The sequence below is a fragment of the Manis javanica genome, chromosome 1 (assembly GCF_040802235.1).
Source record: "Manis javanica isolate MJ-LG chromosome 1, MJ_LKY, whole genome shotgun sequence".
Taxonomy (NCBI): domain Eukaryota; kingdom Metazoa; phylum Chordata; class Mammalia; order Pholidota; family Manidae; genus Manis; species Manis javanica.
In genome coordinates this window covers 10,549,481-10,571,790 of record NC_133156.1, presented here as the reverse complement: position 1 = coordinate 10,571,790, position 22,310 = coordinate 10,549,481, and the positions used below count along the sequence as shown (strand labels likewise).

Here is a 22,310-nt window from a genome sequence, read left to right as displayed (position 1 = left end):
GTGACACACTGAAGGCACAGAGAATCTAGTAGGGACCCCTGACACGAAAAGTCACCAACACTCAACAGACGTGTTCAGGTTAGTATCAGCGTGTGTTCACGTTCGGAAGGGAGCAAGAGACATGCCTGCTGAAAAACAATTAAATAATTACAAGGGAAAAAAACAGTCCAAACGTACCCTGGCAAGCAGTCCCCACAGACGGCATCGCTGGTGACAGAGCAGTTTGCCTTCTGGAAGCGGTTCACCACTGCACAGTCCAGGCAGGGCTTGCATTTCTGAAAGCCCCAGTCCTCCTTGAACCTGTGCGGCCGGCACGTCACGCACTGGGCATCCTCGCCATAGCCAAAGCCACATTCCTGCAAGGATTAACAGGCAATAGAAAGCTATTCAGACCTTGCAAGCGTGAAAAGGAAAGACGCTGGGATAAAACGAAGACCTGGTCTAGTAATTACCCAGCGCCAGCCTTCCTAGATACAAAGGCAGCTCTTTCAGCAAGTTCAAATGTGTCTCCCGCTGCTAATAATCTCTCTTACTATGATAAGTATACTCAGTCATCCACTTTATTCAAGAAGCTATGAGCATTTGAATAATAAAGGTTCTCCAGGACCCCCACTGCTACATTATTGCTAGCTTATGGCAGAATTATGGCACTTTCATCTTTTCTCATTAAGCCAGTCATGTGAATGTTCTGAAACTAAAGTCAGGGAAATATTCAGACACTTACTCACTTATCAAGGCAGACAACAAGTACTTTGATATCATCTGTGATATTTTAGAAAATGGGGACAGTTGCATAAGAAGTTTCATAAGCTAACTAGCCTAGAAATCCATCTAGCACAGAGCATCTTGAAATGTTTAGCTGCTTATTATTGTCTAACAGCAGGAAGAGTCTTAGATATTCCTTAAAAGAACACTAAAGACTTATTTGGATTAAACTGTGTGACAGACATTAAAGGTCTCAAGCTTCCCTAGATGTGGACATGAGAGCGCAGTACTGCTTTCTAAGATGGTGGGCTCTTTGACTCACGTATGATCATTTCCACAAGCTCCTGAGCTAAACAAATCACAGTATATCACATAATGGAATTATATCACAACTGTAAGAATTATGTAGATGTGCGTTTGTGATAAGTTTAAAAAAGTTTTAGTACAGAATTAGAAGTACGACTCCATTTCTTACAAAGCCATTAATAATTAGCACCAACCTTTAGCCAGGAACCTTACACACAGTACCTCATTAATTCATACTTCTTCCTGGGGAGGGGAGCACCATTATTATTCCCATGTCATGGATGGGAGCATGGAGCTCCCAGAAGGGATGTGCCTGAACCAAGGTGATACAGCTAAGGTGAGAACCTCGATTTGAATGTACACAGTTTAACTCCAGAGTCCGACTTCCTACGGCTGCACTGTAGGGACTGTCAGGTACTTTATCTGACGTACACATAGGGAGATGTCTGAAAGAATATATCAAATGCTAACACTGGTCTTCTGTCCTTGGTCGTGGTTCCCACAGAACATTAAGAAAAAAGTAAATAGCAGCTCAAGGGCTCCAAGGAGAGCATCTATATAGAGCGTACTGGGCGAGCCACACACAGGGCTTGATACAGCAGAGGGATGAGGCTCCCACTAACTCTCTTAGGGCCTCAGTTCCCTCACCTCTAAACTGGGGATGCCAGAATGTACATCCTAGCTGGTTTGAAATTCCCATTTGTCTATACAATGTATATATTTAAATTTCTTCATCCACCCATACACAGTCAACTGAGCAGTACTTATTGGCCAAAAATAAAATCAAAACAAACACAAAGGACAGTCTTCTTTGTACTGAGAAAAACAATTCAATAAAATATACTAGTAATACATTTCAATCTAGATTTTTTACTAATTAACTTGTTTACATTTTGGGGCAGGGTGTCCCTTCCATCCTTCCATTTCTCTGCCTGTCTTTCAAATGTGTATCTTGAACATGCACAGCAACAAGGGGGGAAGGGAAAAAAGCACAGGTCAGCGACTTTCTTAACCCCAAACCCAGCTAGACAATGTTCTAAACCAAAGGCACAGAAAGAGGAAGGAAAACATTTGATGTGAAGAACTAATTCATAAATTCCAATTTCTTTAAAACTGTTCACAGGGATTACCTTTGGGGGGCGTTGGTAGTGGAATTATGAGATGTTTTCAATTTTTATGATTCTGTAACAATTTAATTTTTTTTTGCAGGAAGCACCTATTATTCTAGTACTCAGGAAAACAGCAAAGATACATATTCAAAACAAATTTTTTGGGACACGTCCTAGGTCTTGACAGGGAGGTTTCCAGAGCTCTGTACTAAATGGGCAATGTGATCCTGTGCTGGGACAGAGGCGCGCTTTTGCTGAGTACTTGAGTCGCTGAGATTGCAGAGAATCCAGTGAATTTCTTTAAGGGTCGAAGGCAGCTGCCCATCACTACCTCCCAGGATGGACACCCGGTGCACGGGACGTTTGTGGGGTGGGGACCTCACTGTTCACAGGCACCTCTACATCCAAAGATCACACAAAAGCAATGCTTCAAAATCGTGCTTTGATCCAGGCAGCTTAGACTGTAAGGGTGTCATATACAAGTTAAAACACAACAAAGAAGAAAAGGAAAAAGGAAGAGTAGAAGAGAAAACAAAGGAAAAGAGAAAGACGTGTGTTCACTGGAGCAAATGTCTGAATTTTGTTTTTCGAGCTAGGTTGATATGGGAGAACAAGTTTGTATTTTCCTCTGCTGGAGCCAAAGACAGACGACTCTGAACACCAGCTCTGTCATGTGTCAGCTAAGTTATTCTGGGAGCTCCCTGACCCTCAGTCTCTTCATCTGTGCGATGGACAGTACCGCCTGCCCGATAGGGTTGTCTTGAGGAGTAAACAGGAAAACATACAAAGCCTCTACACTAGAAACCAAGCACAGAGTGGGCATTAATCAAATAAATGACACCTTGGCTATTTCCTGATCAAGCATAATAAAGTCTCATGGGAAAACAAGGGATCTTCAGACCTCAGTTTTTCCTAGGTTACTCAAAACATCACTTTCTATCCAAAATATGTACATTGAACAAAAAATCTCTCTAAAATGAACTGGAATTATCTGTCTTTTAAAAACCAGCAAATGAAATGTCATTTAACCTTACCTGGTTGAATCAACCACTGCCTTGTGCTTTACTACAGAAAAACCACAGAGAGCGGCTTTAATCCCGTGCCCGGCAGGCAACTTCCGATCCTGGCTCCTGCCGAGGGGCACTGCCTCCAGCTACTCGCTCTTTCTGTTCCTGAGAAACTAGATGAAGGACCCAACTGCAGTGAATTGGGAAGAAGTAGGTATAGGTGTTCTGACTCTTCTCTTGAGAAAGAGCGTACACTTTAGTGTTGGGGGAGATCTTTGTGCTTCTGTTTTGATTCCTGGCTAAATTTTAGAGCTTACCCTGTACCTATGAGGACCATTTTGACAGAATGTGTTTTTGCTGTATGTCTCCATGTGTCATTTACGCCATTGTATTTTATGGAATGAGGATTCATAAAACCCCTTTTTTGGTCCGTTCTACACTGGACCAAAATCATGCATAGAAAATAAGCTCCAAATGTACTGTTTTTTTGCCTTCATTATCTGAACATTAACTTACTGTTTCTGCTTAGGGTTTCTATGTTTTGGCACCAACAATAGTCATTTTATTTGGAGTACATTTAGGTGAGGGGTTGAGATAAGGCTTTTGTATCCATTACTATCAAAAAACAATACCAGAAATGCACTGAGCATGTGCTGGGAACCGTAGAGTCTCCTGGGAACTTTTATCAAGATTGATTTTTTAATCTCTATAAACTTTAAAATGTATTTTCTTCAACGTATTTGCCATTCTTAAAAAGGTACTATTAGAAAAGCAGCACTATATTACTTTCAAACTTTTAACAAAAGCTTGCAGTTCACGATAGTTTAAGCAATTTAAGAAGTGACCTTCCTGTATGTTAAATTAACTAGACACCTTGAGGTAACTAGAAAATTCAGAGGAGTTATTTCCTAGGAATTAAATCACAGGATAACGTCCATGGCTGCAGCCACTTTCAGAGCACAGTCAGTCACATTTCTAAAGCACCATAAATGCAGTGACACTGCAATTATTTGAAATCCAGGCTATAAAGTAAACAGTATATAAATACTAAATAACCCCCAATATAAATGTCAACTTTGATGTTTTTATTTCATTCAGTAAAACTAAGTGATTAAAATGCCTTGAAATCTTCCCCATGAAGTTCAATAAATACCAAAGATGAGAGAGAAGCGGCACAGCCTCTCCCAGGGCATCTCGTCCCGCCACCACCCTGCTGCGGATCGGTTCTTTCTCTTTCTGTTTTTTTACTTTTTATGTTGAAAACCACTACACAAGATTTTTTAAAAAATCAAACAGCATGCCTCCCTTCCCATCCCTGGTGTCTGCCTACCCCCATCACACAGGCAGACATCGTTACCAGGTCTGGGGGCTCCCCGAGATCTCCTCCTCCTACGTGCGCATGTGTGAACACACTGTTCCGCAGCTCTCGCCGCTCAGAGCACCTGGGAGAGCGCTCCAGGTGGGCGTGCGAGAGTGCTCCCTTGCACAGATGCAGCCCGTCACTGCCGCAGCTACACGTCCTCATCACCGCATCCCACGTGCTGGGACAGAGGGCGCCGTGTCTGTCTGCTGAGCTACACTGGCTGGATCGCACGGCCCACTTGTGCATCTGACCGAAACAGCATGCCATCTTTTGGTTTTCCCCCCAGGACTTTTGGATAGAAAGGGAACAATTTCCCCAGGCATACTGTTTTTCGTGGTAGGCTAGCAGACTACATTTCGGAATAGGCGCAATTATGTGAATGGATTTTTGGTGAGAAAAAACAGGAGTATTTCAAGGAGAGAGTAAGCCGGCTGTGCTGGCTGTGGTTAGGGCTAGCCTTCTGACAGACTCTCGTGGACTGAACTCTAGACAGTTTTTCAATTAAACCCCAACCTTGGGCACTGACCTCAAGAGCCCGGCTGTCAATGAACCTGACAGCCAGAATCACAACTCTCACTGTCTGCTTATCCGTGAGATCATAATCAGATTTCTTCACCCCGCTACCTCCCAGGTGATACGTGACCACCCCATCTTGCCCTCAGCAGGACTCGTTAGGGCAGCTTTAGCCAGAATCCCCCCACCTCTGATGTTTTCTCTTAATAACCTTCCGCCCACTGCACCCCCACCCTGCTCCTTGCTGTAAATCCCCACGGGCCCATGTTGCATTTGGAACTGAGCCTAGCTCTGTACTGAGGTCCCCTTCCCCTGACTGTCATGGTTCCTGAACACAATCTGGTTTTCCTGCTCTAACTCTGTCTTGCTCTGCTTTTCTCTGATACTTTCCAGGTTGCCCTGGAGTTCTCTGCCCCCTCACCACATCACCGGGAAGGGCTGTACGTGTGTGTCTTTGCTGAGGGAGGGTGGTGGGAGGGGAAAGGAAGGAGGGAAAGAGTAAGTCAGTCATCTGCCTAGGCTGCAAAATTAGACATACATGTTTTATTGTTGTGGAGCACAGTCTGCCATTAATGCCAATGGTAGAAAGGCATTTGGGGTTTAAAATAATCCTAGTCTTTATTTTTGAATTTATGACCTGGTATTTTAAGAGCTTCAAGGAAATACCTACAACTTTCTTGAGTCCCTGAGAAGACCTCTTTATTTTAATAAACTCTGAGGTGGGAATTTACACCTGTGGATAAAATAATGATACAATTTTTAAAAAAGCACTGCTATGGGGTTGCTAGCTACTTCTGATCATACAGTAAGGAGAATTGGTGCCTGACGTCTCCCCACCACTCTTTCCCAAAAGCCCATCTAGTACCTGGTCCTTACGAAGATTCTTTGCTTGACCTACTCTAGTTAGGCTCTTTAACCTTCCTAGGTCCATCTGTACACCCCCTATGAAGTCGGTTCAACAAGAACTGCCCCCCGCAACCCCCAACATCTGGTTGGGTGCATCCTCCCCGGAAGTCCTGTGGACATCTGAAGTCTAACTACACTGGCTTGTCTTCAGCAAAGGATTCTGTTATGTTGGCCTCTCACAACCCCCCTTAGCCCTGATGTTTCTTCTTAGTAATTCTCCACCTGCTGCCCCCCTGCCTTGCTCCTGGCTATAAATTCCTACTTGTCCAGGCTGTATTTGGAACTGAGGGCAATCTCTCCCCCACTGTAAATTCCCACTGCAGCAGTCCCTGTACTTACAGGGAAGGTTCTGAGCAAAGCCTGCCTTGCCATCTGTAACAAGTGCCACTGTTTCTCCTTAACAGTATGTAACAGCTGCTGAGTAATAAATAAATGCTTGCTGAGTAAACAAATGGAAGAACAAGTACTGTTTAAGGCAGTATTTCCTGAAGTTGTTCTGCTGCTGTTTTATTATTACTATTTTATTCTAGGGAGCAAAAGCCACAGCAGTCTCCTACTTGGTAAGGCCAGCGATGCCCCTGGGCTGGGGAGATGCAGTGGGGTGGGAGGTGGGAGTGGGGGCTGGGGTGCCAAAGGCGGGCAGCCTTCCTTCTGAGGCAAGAAAGGCCGGATCCCGCGAGGCTGCTTCCACCCCAGCTGGCGGCACAAGCTGTCATCCTGCCCAATACTTTTAAGCCACATTTGGTGGCTTTCCAGTAGCAAAATGACTCAAAATAAACAGTCCTCAAATCCCCTTCTCTCTTTTTCTCCCTCTGCACTTAACAAAAACACAAGTGGATTGCACCTACATGGGGAGGAATGATTCCCCAGACCACAAGGGAGGCCCTCACAGACCAGCAATTGTCTGGGGGGCCTTAGGTCTAAAGCACTATTTATTTGTACAGCCAATAAGTTATTAACTTTGGTTCTTTGAACTTAAAAGCTCAAATTTGGACAGAGAAGAAGTGGAGAAAGTCTAGGGCATGCAAATGGAAATGACAAATTAGATTTATGTGGCTGGTGTTTAGAAATCAGTTTTTTAATTTCCTCTAATAAAACAACCCCAAAGACATGTCCCCCTAACTTCTGGTTTATGAAAATCTCGAGTTGAGTTTTTCAAGAAAAATTACAAGCTAGAGCTTGTTAATATATGCCAAACATCACCAGGCTTGTTTCGGTATAATTAAATATAAATAAAGTGAGCAACACTGTGATTAAATGGCAGAAATGAATCTTTTTTAAGCTTGCAAGTTACATTTATTTTGTGTGTGTGTGTGTGTGTGTGTGTGTGTGTGTGAGACTTTCTTCATAGGAATGAAAACAGTTTTCCAAAAACTAGGTGTCTTTAAAAATATGAAGCCAGACATGCACCTCTATGGAGGGAAGTATGTTGTTGTTTACAAGAATTAATTTTTTCACATTAACTAAAGTCATCCCAATAATTGGGTAGAAAAGCCTACTTTGAAAACTGTGCCAGAAGGCTGTGCCAAGTGGTTCATGCAAAAACCAGTTTCCTGGTTTGCTGCGGGAAAGTGATCATGTTAAAAGCACATTGTTGGCATTAATACTTGGTAAGGGGGAGGGGCTGTGGCTGGGTAAGTTCTAGGCATAAGAATTAAGACTCTAATGTGGTCACTTCAGGACAATAAAAATCATCCTCATGCATACATTGCAATGCTATTTAGTTTCCTGAGCCAAAAAGATGGCTGTGCAGCACCCCGACGTACATTCACGGCTCCAAATGCCTGGCATGTACTACTTATGGAACATGCAATATATATTTTTTTAACTCAGATATAGGAAAGAGACACTATCAATGGTCTTCCTGACAAAATTTCAAAAACTAAACCCTATAGTGGGAGAAAGAGTAAATACAGCTCAGTAGCATAGAATCCTCAAGACAGACCCCAAATGGCTAAGTGACCAGTCCTAACTTTTTTCCCTGAGATGCAGAACTGCCTATGCAGCTGAATGACTACAAAGAACCAAATGAGAAGAGATGACGTTGGGGGCCTCCAGGGAGGGAACAGGAAGCCAGGGAGAGGGGACAGCTCTGGGCCTGGGACGGTGCACGGGGGCCCCACGCGCCTGAGTGGCCCCCGCAGCGGCCACGCTTGGGGAGCCCAGACGGACCGGGGCAGGAGGGCAGGCGGCGTCTGGGAACCAGCGGCCAGCATGAGGGCTGCCCGGAGGGGTGGGCGAGGAAGAAGGCTGGACGGGATGCGGCAGATCTATGTGCTTCGGATATTTCCTTGTTTTAAAAGCTGGTCCTTGGCCCGATTTTCTGGAGGAAAGTTCATTATTCTAGAACTGCATTGTCTAATACAGTAGCCGAAACTTCATGTAGCAGAACTTGATTAACTAAAATGAAACAAAATTAAAAATCCAGTTCTTCACCGACACTAGCCACACTTCAAGTGTCCAATCCCGACAGCGGTTAGAACTCCTACGTTGGACAGCACAGGTACAGACCAAACCCCTCGTCGCAGAACGTTCTACTGGACAGCCTGAGCTAGTGTGCTGTCAGGATGAGGGACAGATCATGACCCCCCTTCTCCCAGCACTGTCGCTTACTAACAGCGACACTGGACTGGTCAACTAACCCTCTCCATGCCTCAGTCTCCCCGTGTATAAAACAGGAGTGATTAATTCCCTATATAAGGCAAATGTTGAAAGGATTCCATCACTAATATGAAAATCACAGAGAACCTGGCTCGTTATAATAAATGTTAGCTAATACCTGCTTTGGTGGCATGATGTATATTACGGAATAACAATAAAGACTTATCTGATAGATGGTCCATATTGTTTTGTTAAGAGACATCCTTTAGATGAACATGTGAAAAGTTAAAATAAGTAATCATCTAAAAAGTGGCCAAAGTAGGGAAGGGTATCAATCTAAACAAGCAACAATGGTTTCATGGAACCTGGAGCTCCTGTGCAGACTTCTGTCTAAAAATTGAAAGGAAATGAAAAGAGGTCAGGGGAACCACTGACCACACACTACAGTGTGTCAAAGTGCACACTGCCTCCAGGAATGGTATTCTGGCAGCTTCCATCAAGCCCAGTTATGTACTGTAAATAGTAGAGACCTAACAAGGGAAAGTAAGCCCAAACACCTTGAGAAAAAACAGAATTGAGTGCCTTCCAAAGAAAATAATAATTAGGAGTAATAAAACCACAGATGGAAATTTCAACAATACCTGTTTACCACAAAGCATTTCTAAGCTCTTGTTTTAAGACATAGATACATGTTTGTAATTCAAAGAACCTCATGACCTAGAGTCACAAGACACATGATATTAGAAAAATGGACAGGGACAGAAGTTTTAAGGTATCTTTAGCATAGAAAAACAAGTAACAATAATGTTAGAGTAAAGGTTGTTTGTAATCTCTTATGTCTGGTGAAAATGCCCTTTTTCCCCCTTTAATATGAAGAAAACTTTAGTTGTGGATATAAATAATTTGATTCAGCTTTTCCATGTTTTTATAACTAATTTTCAAATATTTTGTTTATTGTGCTTTCAAAATTTCAACCACCACAGGTAACTGAAATTATAAGTCTCAGTTAAAAAGATAAAGGTTCTCAGACTCAGATATTTCATTACAAATTAACAGCTATCCCTCCTCTAAGATATAGATTTAATAAGCAATTAGATTATTTATAAATGTCTGATAATGTTTTTAAAAAAGCTTAGTCTTAGTCAAAATAAATTTTCCCTCGATTTGAAAGGCTTGGAAGTCATAATTAACCAGTTGACTATATTTGTTAATTTATCTATCTGGTTTTACACTCAGAACTTACTTTTATTCCCTCTGAAAGATACATGTTATTGCTAAAGATTTAATAAAAACACCCTAGAAAGAAGAAACTTTCTAGAACACAAATTCATGAGTTGGACAGTTTAGAAATTTCTAGCCCCGAAGTAGTTGCTCATAAAAAACTCAAGCTTTTGCCTTGATTAATGAACTGGGAAATAAAAATATACTTTCACACCTTTGGTGTGTTTGACCCCTTTGCCTCTCCTGTGTTTTGCATCTTCGAGCTCAGTTGCTAATTTTATTTACTAAGAGCTAAAACCATGAGAAAAAAAACTTGGCAAAATGTTATTTATAATACACACACAAATTCATTTTTCAATTCAAAATAACTTTTATAGTTCAGATTTAAGTGTCACTTTTTTTCCCCCCAAAACTATCTACAGCTGACTGATCTGTCCACCACTTTTGAAAAAAAAATATACTGTGTCTGTGAGCTGCTAAGTGGGCATAAAAGCCAAATGCCTGCCCTCAAGGTGGTCACCTCTGGGCCCCAGGAACCCGCATATACATCCGTTAACAGTCATGGACCTGAGTGTCTTAGCCTGATTTTTCAGTGACCTTTACTTTTAAGTAAAGTGATCATTATCTTTACTTTTATTCTTTCTCACTCAGTTTATCCTGGTCCTTTCTTCTTCTTTTTTTATGAAGGAAATGATAATAAATATTGAAATGGAAATACTAATATAAAATAAGTACATAAAGGCTGAGTTATTCAGATGGCTTTCCTTTGGATGCTTCCAACGTCACAGGGGCTGGATGGCTATTTCAATACTTAGAGAAAATTACTACCTAGAGAAAAATACTTCTTCTGGATATCCACGGGCAATTACAAAATACAGAAATTGTTATCAGATAATCTCAAAAAATGGATTTTTTCAAATAAAAAATATTATAAGTGATAGGACATTCATCCTATGTCTTAAATAAAAAGGTTAGACTTTTAAAAGTACATTTTTAAGCTATAATGCCACATTTGCATTTTTTATTTTTATTTTATTTTTTATTTTATTTTGTTATCATTAATCTAAAATTCCATGAAGAACATTATGTTTACTAGGCTCCCCCCTTCACCAAGTCTCCCCCTAAAAGTACATTTTTAAATGAAAAAGTATTAGGTAAAAATACTAAATAAAAAAATAGAGAGCTGATAAGACCTTCCTTTCTGGTCTAAGTCTCCAGAAATTACTTGATAGTCTCTAAATTGAAAGGATCAAAGTTCAGGAGCAGTCTCTTAGAAATGATTTATTCATCTCAGAAGTGTGAAGCTTCAGTCAGATTTTCACAGAGATTTGGGAGAAGAAGAACTTTTAGCGGGTAGAAACATCATCATCTTTTTTCCTTTTGAGCACTGCCACATTTTTAACTGTTTTGTTCAATGATCGTAGGTTACGGTAAAGACAGTCTATGTAAAGAATCTTTTTACACCCAACAGAATAAAAGTTCTGCCTGAAAATGCATGTTAACACAATAACGGGGACTGCAAAGTATCAGTTGAGAAGCTACAGTTAACTAACCATCAAGCGGAGTTGGAAGGTCAGCCAGTTTCCATCCAAATGTAAAGCCCTGATACTGAAAGCCACCACTTACTGAGTGGGCCACAACAGCCACAGAGAGGCCATTCGCCAGGAATTAGGTGGGGAATGCGTAATTCTTTGTTTCCTGCTGTTTGTAGATCATTGATCAAAAATCTATGAATGACAAGACTCAACTTTAAATAAGGGCAGTCTGTAGGGGAAAGGACTTCTCTTTCAAAAGTCACTTTAAAAAGAAAACTCTTTCGTTCCTTTTCTAACAGGAAGACTTTGATGCTTTCTTTAGAACAAAATGGCCTATCAGTTATCCGCAAGTAACATCTTCAAAAGGTCAGAAAATAAAGCAAATGGATGTATATCACTCTGAACATGCTCACAAAAAACAAAGGCCCCAAGAACATCCAAGACTCTGAAATATGCCCTGCTGGAACACACTGTTTCTTGACAAACTGGCTAAAATGACTATATTTAAAATGCTCCTGGGGGGAACATACACCCAACACAGGGAGAGAAAGAATAACACTTGTGCTGCCAAAGGGATGTCCCAACCCCAGCTTGGAGAAGAACTGTGACCTCAGAGCACAGCCACTGCAAGTGGTGTTGGCTCTACTTACTGAGGAGCAAAGGTGACCTTCATTTTAAGAAAAAGAACATCCACTAAATGGTGCCATTTCTATTTTCTCTTATCACTGCTTTATTTTTAAATCTTCAGTAGAATATTGGTTTCTTTTAAATTAATGCAAATAAACCTTAAAAATCCTATTCTCTCAGTGAAATACGATAAACATTTAATTATGTAACACAACGACATTTACTGAATTCTGGTTATTCGAACCTATTTCTTTCATCTCAGTAAGACACATGGAATCAAAAGTATTGAAAAGGGAATTGTATCATATTTGGCTAATGTAACATAAGGAACCAAGAATTCTGGCATGGTGTCCAAATCCTCATTAGTCATTAACTAACAGAATTTAGGTAAAAAGACTGTATTTTAAAAACACAGATCTACAGTTTTACCATGTATCCAGTATCTACCTTGGACAACTCCATGCCTGGCCCACACTGCTTGCAGAGAACGCAGTTTCCAGATCTATCCCGGAATTCTTGCTGTCTGCAGTCTCCTGTTTCACACATCACTTTACATGCCTGAGAAAAATGTTTCACAAAATGTTATTTGAAATGAATTATATTTTTTTTGCAAGAAAGGAACAGTATCATCAATATTAGTTAGACAATTTCATTTTCACTTTAGGAAGAAAACCTACTTTAGGAAGAAAACCTTCACTTTAGGAAGAATAAGCCAGTGGAAGAAAGAAATCAATAAGCCTGGTTCTTCTCTGTAGTCTCTGGAAGAGGTCTCCCTTTTTCTTAGGGCTCATCACGATCTTCCTGATATTTTTCTGAGTACCCAACATAGGATACTTCATACCAACAAGGATACAAATAACTACATAAGAAGAGCAGCTCTTTAAAAGATTGATTCTCAGTTCTACACAAACCATGACTGAGGAACTGCTCTCTTTTCTAAGTCAGGGGATGTACTAATGAAAAGGCATATAGAGACCTCAGTCCTTCTGCAGTCTAGAAACATTCTGATTTCAAAAACTGTATTTTTTGATCTTCAAGAAATATAAATGTATTCAAGTACAATGGATTACATAAACAAATGGAATATATTAGTATAGCTACAAGAATTTTGCTATTATCCCTTAGACATATCTACCACCCAGTTCTGATGTGAAGGTTCAACCTTGTTCAGTTGCGCATTTACTTAGGAACTGCCTATCAAAACATACCAGCTGACAATCATGAGGCTGTGAAATTCCTGAGGATGATGAAGATGACAATAGTGGCCAAATTCTTTGGACTATTCAAAGTCAAAGTGCTGCGTAAATATGATCTGAACATTCTTACTGATCACCATTTGGTCATTTAAATGGGACCTAACAATATATTTTGGTGCACAGCATTTGGATTTAAATGGAAGGATTATCTGCTTTAGCAAAAACAAAGGTTGCAGATCACTTTCTGAAATGTAGCTTTTTGTCTTCTTATTTTACTATCATCCTCCAAAAGTGTTTATCTACTTCTTAACAGATGGCATTTCATAAAAAATTTTGGCATTAACAGATCTCAGCTTGGTGACAACATTCTGGCCGACCACTCATCCTAAGCAGGAATGCCTTTAACATTCCTGACTATAATTTTATTTTCCTAAATGAAACCTTAAGAAGCACTGGGGGAACAGAGACTGCATGGGTAAAGCGATCACACAGAGGTGCACAGGAAACTGGTTTTGATGGTGAGCAATTATTCAGTACAAACTACCTCCATCTTGAAGCAGGAGTGTACCTTGCTTAAATAAAATCAACCTCCTTAAATAAAATCAAAGCTTGAACCTCTACAGCAGGCAGGGGGTAGAATTCAAAGTGGGGTTTATGAATGGAAAATAATTTGGGGCTAAAGGTCTATTAATCTCTTTCCTTCTCTCGTAACTTCCATCTTAAAGGTTCGGTGTTAAGAGAGGTAGGAGATTCCTGTCTGCCATGAAGAGACTAATCGTTTTGAGAAAAAAAATTCCACTACCTCCCTTCCAGACCATTTATTCCAAAGCTTAACAACCCGGCAGAAGAGAAGTTTTCCTTACATCCACCTGAATCTCAGACTCCAGTGTGATACCATTTCTTCTTGCCTTGGCTTCCATGAAGACTTGAGGTATTGTCTTCCATGAAGAATTGAGGTATTGTATACAAAATCCTTCTATATTTGTAGATCATGATTATATCTCCAGATTAAGTAAATCTGCTCTCTTTTCTAAGTCAGGGGATGTACTAATGAATCTATTTCATAGATCTTTTGTGTCAAGCTTTCAAACACTAAAATTCTCCATCTGTGTTTAATGGTTTTGGAACCAACAAGGATATAAATAACTACATAAGAAGAGCAGCTCTTTGAAAGATTGATTCTCAGTTCTACACAAACCATGTAAGTCATGAGCTCCAAATTAGAATCTATGGTCTCGTTAGGGTCTAGGATGTGTTGTGAGAGACATACACCTATGAAACCAAGGTAGCATCATTGTTGTGGGCTATGAGTAACATTGATTTTTATGACCTCATCTAAACTTTACTTTCAACAATTGTTACAAACTTCAAGACTCGGCAGAAATCTATGCTTATTAATTATGCAACACTGATAAAATGCAACTTGAGAGAAATTTTTTAAATATGGGATTAGAAATAGAAAATGATTTTGGTACTACATATATGAATTCTTTCACCACATTCTCAAGGAAATAAAGAGTTTACTTACCAAAGAGGCCAGTAAAACTACAATGGTGAAAAATGCTTTCTCTTGTTCTAGTAGCACTTTTAAAGCCATCGCTCTTATTGAGTGTATTTGTTGTTCAAGAGGTCTAAAAGATAAGAAGATACAGGTAAAATGAATACCATCGGTGACTACTCTCTGTATTATCTCTAGTATTTATCATTCACTACATACATTAGGTAATATTTACATTTTAAATGAAATCACCTTTTTTCAAGATGCAGTAGGCAGATAATATGTAACTCTTTAATAATTTAGATTATGAGAATTGAAGTTCTATCTCCTTACACATTATGTGCAAAACTCCTACTGGCTCTGAAATCCCAGGCTATTTGCACATGCCTTTATTTTCTGCCCAAGTCTCTGTCCAATCTACTCCACACAGTAGAGAATTACATTCAAACAGTGACTATATAAGCCTTCTATGTATATGGGTTTAGTCAGTGCCAAGAAGATAACAGTAGTGATAAAATAACAACACGTGCTAAACAGGAACCAGGTACTATATTCACCATTTCAACTAATTTAATCTCCACACTCTAGAAGGTAGATACTATCATTATCCTCACTTCAGAGATGGGGAAACTGAGGCTCAGAGAGGGCTGAGTCACTTGACCAAGGTTGCATTGCTAGTGGGAGGCAGAACTAGATGAAACCCAGGTGTGTTGGTTCCTGTGTCCCTGTGTCACATACCCTGCAAACAATTTGCTCAGTATGCTTAGATCTTGGAACCTGAGCTCCATAAGAAGCAGACACAGCTAACATCTGGAACTTGTGATCTACCAGGAGAAAAATAAGCATTCATTTAAAAACATCTAAAAATAATCTATCAGTGATGAAATTGGAGGCACTAACCTAACATTTCAGTAACAGATACACCAAACCTCTTTATCTTCACCACAAATGATCTATATTGTATGTTGGGTTTTTGCCCCCACAGATCCACACAATGTCAAGAGAAGAAATTTATTTTTTTTAAAAAAAGAAGTGAAGTCGCATTTGGTGGCTCCATCTATCACGGAGCAAAACAAGGGTTCAGTTCCCCTTTCAAGCTGAATCTTCCAAAACTAACAAAGACCCAGAGCAGATAATCTGACTACTCAGAAACCAGAGCTGAGAGCCAGAACCATGGGCCAAAGAGCTCAGGAAAAACAGCAGCAATAACAACAAAGGCAGCCAGCCAGGGGTGACCCTTGATCGCAGCCTGGAGATGCACGACCCAGATGGTTATTCCAGCCACCTGAGCAGGTCCAACTATCAGGGCAATGAAAAAGTCATTTTTATGTTTGTTGAATGAATGACCCATTTTGATGAATTTTGCTTTTCCAACTTCTTGATCATAGCTTTTTTCTTCCCCTGCATTATCTCAAAATCTCCCAGCAATTACCCAACTATGTGGCTTACGGCTTGTGCAGACACAGGACTGGGTCAGAAGGTAAAATCACATTTCCTGAAAGGTATGCTTCTGGTTATCTTCTTCTCAATATAGTCCTACATTTTTTTTAAATGTGCGAAGTTTTAAAAATAAAAACATAAAATCGATATGGACTAAACCAATATGAAATAGAAGGTATAAACACCAAAGCATTTACACAAAACATGAGGAAAAAAGAGAGAGAGTCGGAGCATACAAGAATGAGGTGACTAGTTTGGACAGAATATTCTCCTGGGATACTGTACTAATTACCTTGGAAGGTGGACAAATATTGTAGTTATCTTCTTATAAAATCTATCACTGACAGGCACACCAAGTTAGAAGTCATGGCAATATGGTTTTGACATTGGAAGATAGACCTGTTTTATGTACCAAAATAAGTATGCCAAAATATTAGCAATGGTGAGGTTCATACTGGGGCATCCTGGGTGAATTCCCCCTCTTTTTCCTAAAAGTTCCTTGTAACATGAATGTTTCATTAATAATGAAAAAAAATATGTATAATATTTTTGGGCCAAAAGGTAAATTACAAGGTCCTTCTCTTTGAAAAGTTTCTAATTTAAAAGAGGTGATGTAATTCAAGAAAGACAGAAACCTTACTAAAAAAAGAAAATTAAATAAAGTATTATGGTTTTTGCATCACAGACTTTTTAGAGGACAAGGTAGAAACAAAGTAATGGATCTGTAACATACGTCCTGAGTTGTGTTATTCTCCCAACACAATGCTAAACTGAATCGTTTGAATGGGTTTGTTCCTGTCAATTATCTTCTAGACTCCTTGGCCGGCCACCTATGCCTTCTATAAGCTCACTGGCTGGCCCACCAGTTGCATCACTGCTCACTGCCTTTGCCGGCCATCCAGCTCGGCCATCCCAACACACATGTCTCCTGAGCACCTGTGATCTTGACCTCTTGCACAGCCTGTAATGTTGGTCTGGAGGGCCTTTCTCCTCCAGAACCCCTCCAAGAACCAGCTCAACCATCACCCTGCAGAGATGCTGTCCACAACCAAGCACAGGGAAGAGACTTGCTCCCTGTGGCCCTGCAGCCCTTTCTACATCCATGTACAGTATCTGTCATATTGTACAACAGTTATGCTTATTTGTGTATCAGTTTTACTCAACACATTGTCTCCATCTTTAAAATAGGGACCACCCCCATTGCTCTGTGTATTCCCAGTGTCTAGCATAGTGCCTGGCACATAAAGGTGATCAATGAATGTTTGCTGAATTAATGAATGAAGAAGCATAAACCAATGAAGAATATATTGAGGAAAACAAGTTGAGATTTGGTTGCACATAACTGACTGTTCTGTGGTGGACAGAATAAACATTCTATTCCAGACGTATCTTATTAATATCTTCAAATCACTAAGTGCCTCAGGCTAGGAGACAGGAATAAATGATACAGGGATATATTTTTAAACATCCTAAGTCACTGTAAAAAATGCACATAGTTATTTACAGATTTCTTACATTTGGGGCTGAAGATGGAAATGTGCCACTGAAATATATCATTTCTCTTTGAGCCTGGCATTTTGCAACCAAGAGACTGGGAAATAATTGAGACTGTGTAGATGGTCCTGATAGCAGTTGGGCTGATCTAGAGTCCAGGTTTGAAACGTTTTCAGCATGTAAGCCCAATCTGGGTGAAAAAGAGCCTGCCTTCTATTGTGACCTGTCCGGGGAAAATGGCAGCCAGAACACCTGGGCTTGCAGTCTGATTTCTTGGCAATGTCACTCGGAGACTACACATCGACAGGGAAAAACAGAACCTATCTCACAGGGGTGTTGTGAGGATTAAATGAGATAACGCAGAAAAAGTGCTTAGCCAGTGCCTGGCCCAAGCTCAAGGCTAATTGATGATGGTGGTGTATGTTGTTGTCATGATTGTTACTGAAAACACCACTTTACTGGCATGTGAACTTCGACAAGGTACTTAACTGAGTCTGTTTCTCCAAGTCTAAATTTGGCATAATTGTAATACCCACCTCCTGAGACTGCCGTGAGGAATACATGTGTTTTATAGATACAGAGCACATACAGGTAAATTAATTGATGCAAACTGTTTCTGGCACATAATGAGTGCTATCTAAGTGTTAGCAATGCCTGCTCTTATTATTAATATTACCGAAAATCAAATGATCCAATGTATGTAAACAGTCCTTGAAGACTATGATCTGAAAGACAAATATGAGACATAATTCGATGGTCACAGTCAAGCAGCTTCTAGACCTACTGACCAGTAGAAAGTATTCAAAGACTAGGATAGATTCAAAGCTTGAACTAAGAATTTATATTGTCAAGGACTGTGTAAAGGCTTTATAATAAGTATAACTTTTTTCCCCTTACTACTATCCCTGAAGGATATACTCAGCTCTACACAACGTTGAGAGACAACTGAGGGTCAAAGGACACATTTAAGAGAGATGCTGGAAACTAACTCAAATTCATGCCTGGTAACTCCAAAACACGGCTCCCAGCCATTCTGCCAGGTTGACTTAGGGTTGTGCCAAGCTACACTGCAGCACCCAGTGACCCCTTGCATTTGGCACAGTTGGCCTACATTGACAAAAAAACAAAACTATATAACAATATAATACATTTAATGATTTATCTATTTATTCAATGTGTTTTGATTAAACAGTTACTAGGCACCTGAAAGGAGGCGGTCAAGTTGGGGCGAAACCCTACAAAGTTGCCCTTCAAGGAGCTTACAGTTTAGCAGGGGTGGTGAGATCTCCTTCTACTATAGCTTGGCCAGGCAGTATTTAGAAATAAACAATTTAGCTGGTGGGGTGTGGTAAGTGTGACTATGAATTTCCTGGAATTAAAAAGAAACACCTTATGAAATGCCTTGGCATTCACGAAAAGCAGGAAAATTTAATGAAATAACAAGAACTTAAGTAATAATATTTAAAATAAAAATAAGGCCATGGAATGGTATTTACTGAAATTGCTTTTAACTTCTGGGCATTCAGGGTAGAAAAGAAATACTTTTTTCTATCTAGCCCTTTGGTGTTCTATTTATTTGGGGACGGCTTATCTAAGAAGAGATATACAAACTATTGATATTATGTGGTCCACTGGAATTTTCATAGTTTGCCAAAATATTCAGACTAGATAACATCTACAAACAACCTAGCCAACAATTTTGTAAAACATGCGCAGAGGAAATGCCCCTAGCTGAGTAATAAGGGTAAGAGTAATGATCCTGGTTTACTGTGTTCTAGGAGGTTGGAATTTCTGTCTCACTATCTGCTCTTCAACAGTAGTGAGCAGGGTGGCAGTACTGGGAGAACCAGGCACAAAACAGACAGGAGCCACAGGAGCTGGCAAAACATTCTGTACAGCTGCACAGACGGGGGCTTTTTATCAAACCAAGCTGCTCAGCCTGATCATTTAAATGAATGTTAATTAATAGGGATGTGTGTTAATTTGCCATCCTCTAAAGGGCATAAAACCAACAGGTGCTGCAGTGCACACACACCTATTCTACTTGTTTGTTCAAATCATGAAAACCTGTGCTGGTGTGTCAGCAGGCAAAGAGGAAGCAATTTGCAAGCCCGGCGCTAGGGGGCGCAGCTCCAGATCTAACCCACCCAGGCCATTGCAACCGGCAACTCCCTCAATGCCCCTCCCTCTTGCCTTGGCTTCACACTGTGCCTTCATCTATCATGCCGGCCCCCTACTGACTATCAAAGTTCTGGGGTATCCCTAAATCTAGCGTGGGCACCTCTCCTTTGTGTTCCTCTAGCACCTCGGAATTGCCTCCATCTCGTGACATTATTATGTGGTTACTTCTCCCTCTTTGTAGCGCTTGTGTTGCATATGACCAGTGGGCATTGTTTTCTTCAGCCACTGCAGCACTTTATTTTTTAAGGTAAGTTTTCAATATTAAAAATAAAGAGTTTTCTTGAAAAATCAGAAAATCTGGCAACCATGAGTCCCACATCAAAGTAACGTGGGCTAGAGCCAAGCATCAGCTGTCCATATACAGAACATATATGTTCTGGTACCCTAGTCTCCACCAGTCCCTGTTGTCACGCAGGGCTCTCTTCCTTCATTTTATCACCAGTCAAGGTATTGGTGAGTCTACCACCACCAAGGATTTGAAGACTTACATACTAGAATTGTGATTTCGTTCTAGAACTGTAACTCACCCAAAATATGTGCCTAATATATGCTCAAAGAGTAAAGAAATTAACTAATTAGGGATAATATTTTACCTTTCAGAGCTCTTGTAAGGCTAAAATAATATATGTGGAAAATACGTGCAACTATAACTTGAGATTGAAATAAAAATTACTTTGGTAGAATACAATTCAGATCAGGACCTCATTACTTGAGTGTAGTGCTATATAATATTGACAAAGATCTCGAAGGAGGGAGACCTAGTATTTATCTTTCTAATTTTAGCAACTCAGTAAACTTCCTGGGAATGCTCTTAATTTTTTACCTTGTAAATGAACAAAAGACATGAATTTTAGAATAATTCAAATAATCTGGGTAATTTTTTCAGAATTAATTTATTTTTTCATCCTTGAAAGCTATTTGATCTACTATCCAACATGCAGTACACACAATAGGTAATGGTTTTCATCTAATAAAACTGTACTGCTATTATGTAGTGATGCTACATTCAACTCATACATTTTTCCAGTATGCAATAAACAAAATACTTTAAAAAAAATCAACGTTAAAGTAAAACTGGCAGGCTTACAATTTATAAAATCAGCATTGAAATAAAGCCAATGTTATACATACAGCCTTTTACTTTTTAATGGTGGGACAAAATTATAAATGGCTTAGCAATAATGTCAGTCCATAGGCAAGAGAAAAAGAAATTAATTAGAAATTTAGGGTATGGCTATTTCCAAAGAGGACAACTGCCCCTAGCCTCCAGCTACTCTGTATCTTAGGCTTCAATTTCACTATATTCTGAGAATTGTTCTCCTTCTCCCTGTGTCACGTATTTGGCAGTCCTTTCTGTAGCTAAGGAAGCTCACAAAGGCATGCAGTAAAAAGCATATACATATTGTTGTTGGCTGGGAAGTAAGAAATATTTCCCTTTTCCTAATCATGAAATATTTTTTACTACTCTACAAGCTTTACAATGTTCTGTTGCCAAGTATAATATCTTCAATTTTCCTAAAGCTCAAAAACATTAGGAACCACTCACTGTCAGGCTCTATAATTACTATTTTTTTAACAGACCTTAACCTAGGATAGGGTATTTTGAGGTTAATTCTTTTTATTTTTCTCAGTTGTAGACTCTTACTTTGGCTTAGGAAAATCACTGCCAATTTTCTCAACATGTTCAATCAACATATTATATTATTATTATATTATATTATTTATATTATTATATTTATATTATATTATATTATATTAATTATATTATATTATATTATAATTATATTTATTATACATTGGCATATTATAACCAAAGTACTTTTCCCAAAATTCTTAAGTGTTTATCCTAAAATACAAATAGAACAGTTGTAGCTTCAAGGACAAAGGGGACCTCAAACATGGACACAGTCTATCTTAAGAGTACTGTGCACAACCACTTCTAAAACACAGCTGTTTAAATTTTTATTTCAGAATTAAGTCTGGATAGATTCCAAAGCCACTGTTTGTAACATTGGTAGTGTTCTTCTCCAGTAAAAGTAGCCTCCATTCTTTTAGACTCTCCTCCTATTGGACCTTTCTAAGCCCACTGAAGAGCAAAGTAACATTTAATTTGGAGATACACTAAGTTCCTTTGTCTTAGAGAATTGCTGATGGGTGGTGGTTCTCTTTAAAAACCCAAGTTTTAAAACTTCAGTTTAAAAGGTACATATTCTATGATGTGTGAACTAAAAGATAACCAATACTGTTTAAACATTTTACTTTTAAATGTAAACATTTTAGACAAAATACAATGAATGAACTCACTGCTCAACCAGCAAATCGTGTAAAGAAACCGTGTTCAGACTGATTTACTGTTCTTTTTCTTTAGGGTTACTTTAAAAAGGCTACGAACATTTAAAAATCAGCTGCTGTAAGAAAAATATATTCAATGGTTAAACTGTTTCTGGCTCTCATTACATAAGCAGCTATATGGTGGGCATTCTTAATCATCCTGTAGTCAACAGAGCACGTTGGCCTTTTCTAGAATTGTAAGTGCTTGACTTTAAATATTGATTCATCAGATTTAAAAGGATTTGATTTTTTTCATGTATGAAAAATGCCTGTGTGC

The 22,310-nt window shown here is 39.5% G+C and overlaps 1 protein-coding gene across 10 annotated transcripts in view; it reads right to left on the bottom strand.

The window, feature by feature from the left end:
• The window catches only part of TNFRSF19 (TNF receptor superfamily member 19), an 81,790-nt gene that overhangs the window by 48,823 nt on the left and 10,657 nt on the right, over positions 1–22,310 (bottom strand). For all 10 annotated transcript variants that reach the window (XM_073227411.1, XM_037001903.2, XM_037001906.2 and 7 more), the window contains 3 exons: positions 14,618–14,720; positions 12,341–12,451; positions 178–356 (listed from right to left, as the gene is read on the bottom strand). In XM_073227411.1, coding sequence (XP_073083512.1) covers positions 178–356; positions 12,341–12,451; positions 14,618–14,686 — 359 coding nt within the window. In that variant the 5' untranslated portion in view covers positions 14,687–14,720. The remainder of the gene's footprint in view (positions 1–177; positions 357–12,340; positions 12,452–14,617; positions 14,721–22,310) is intronic.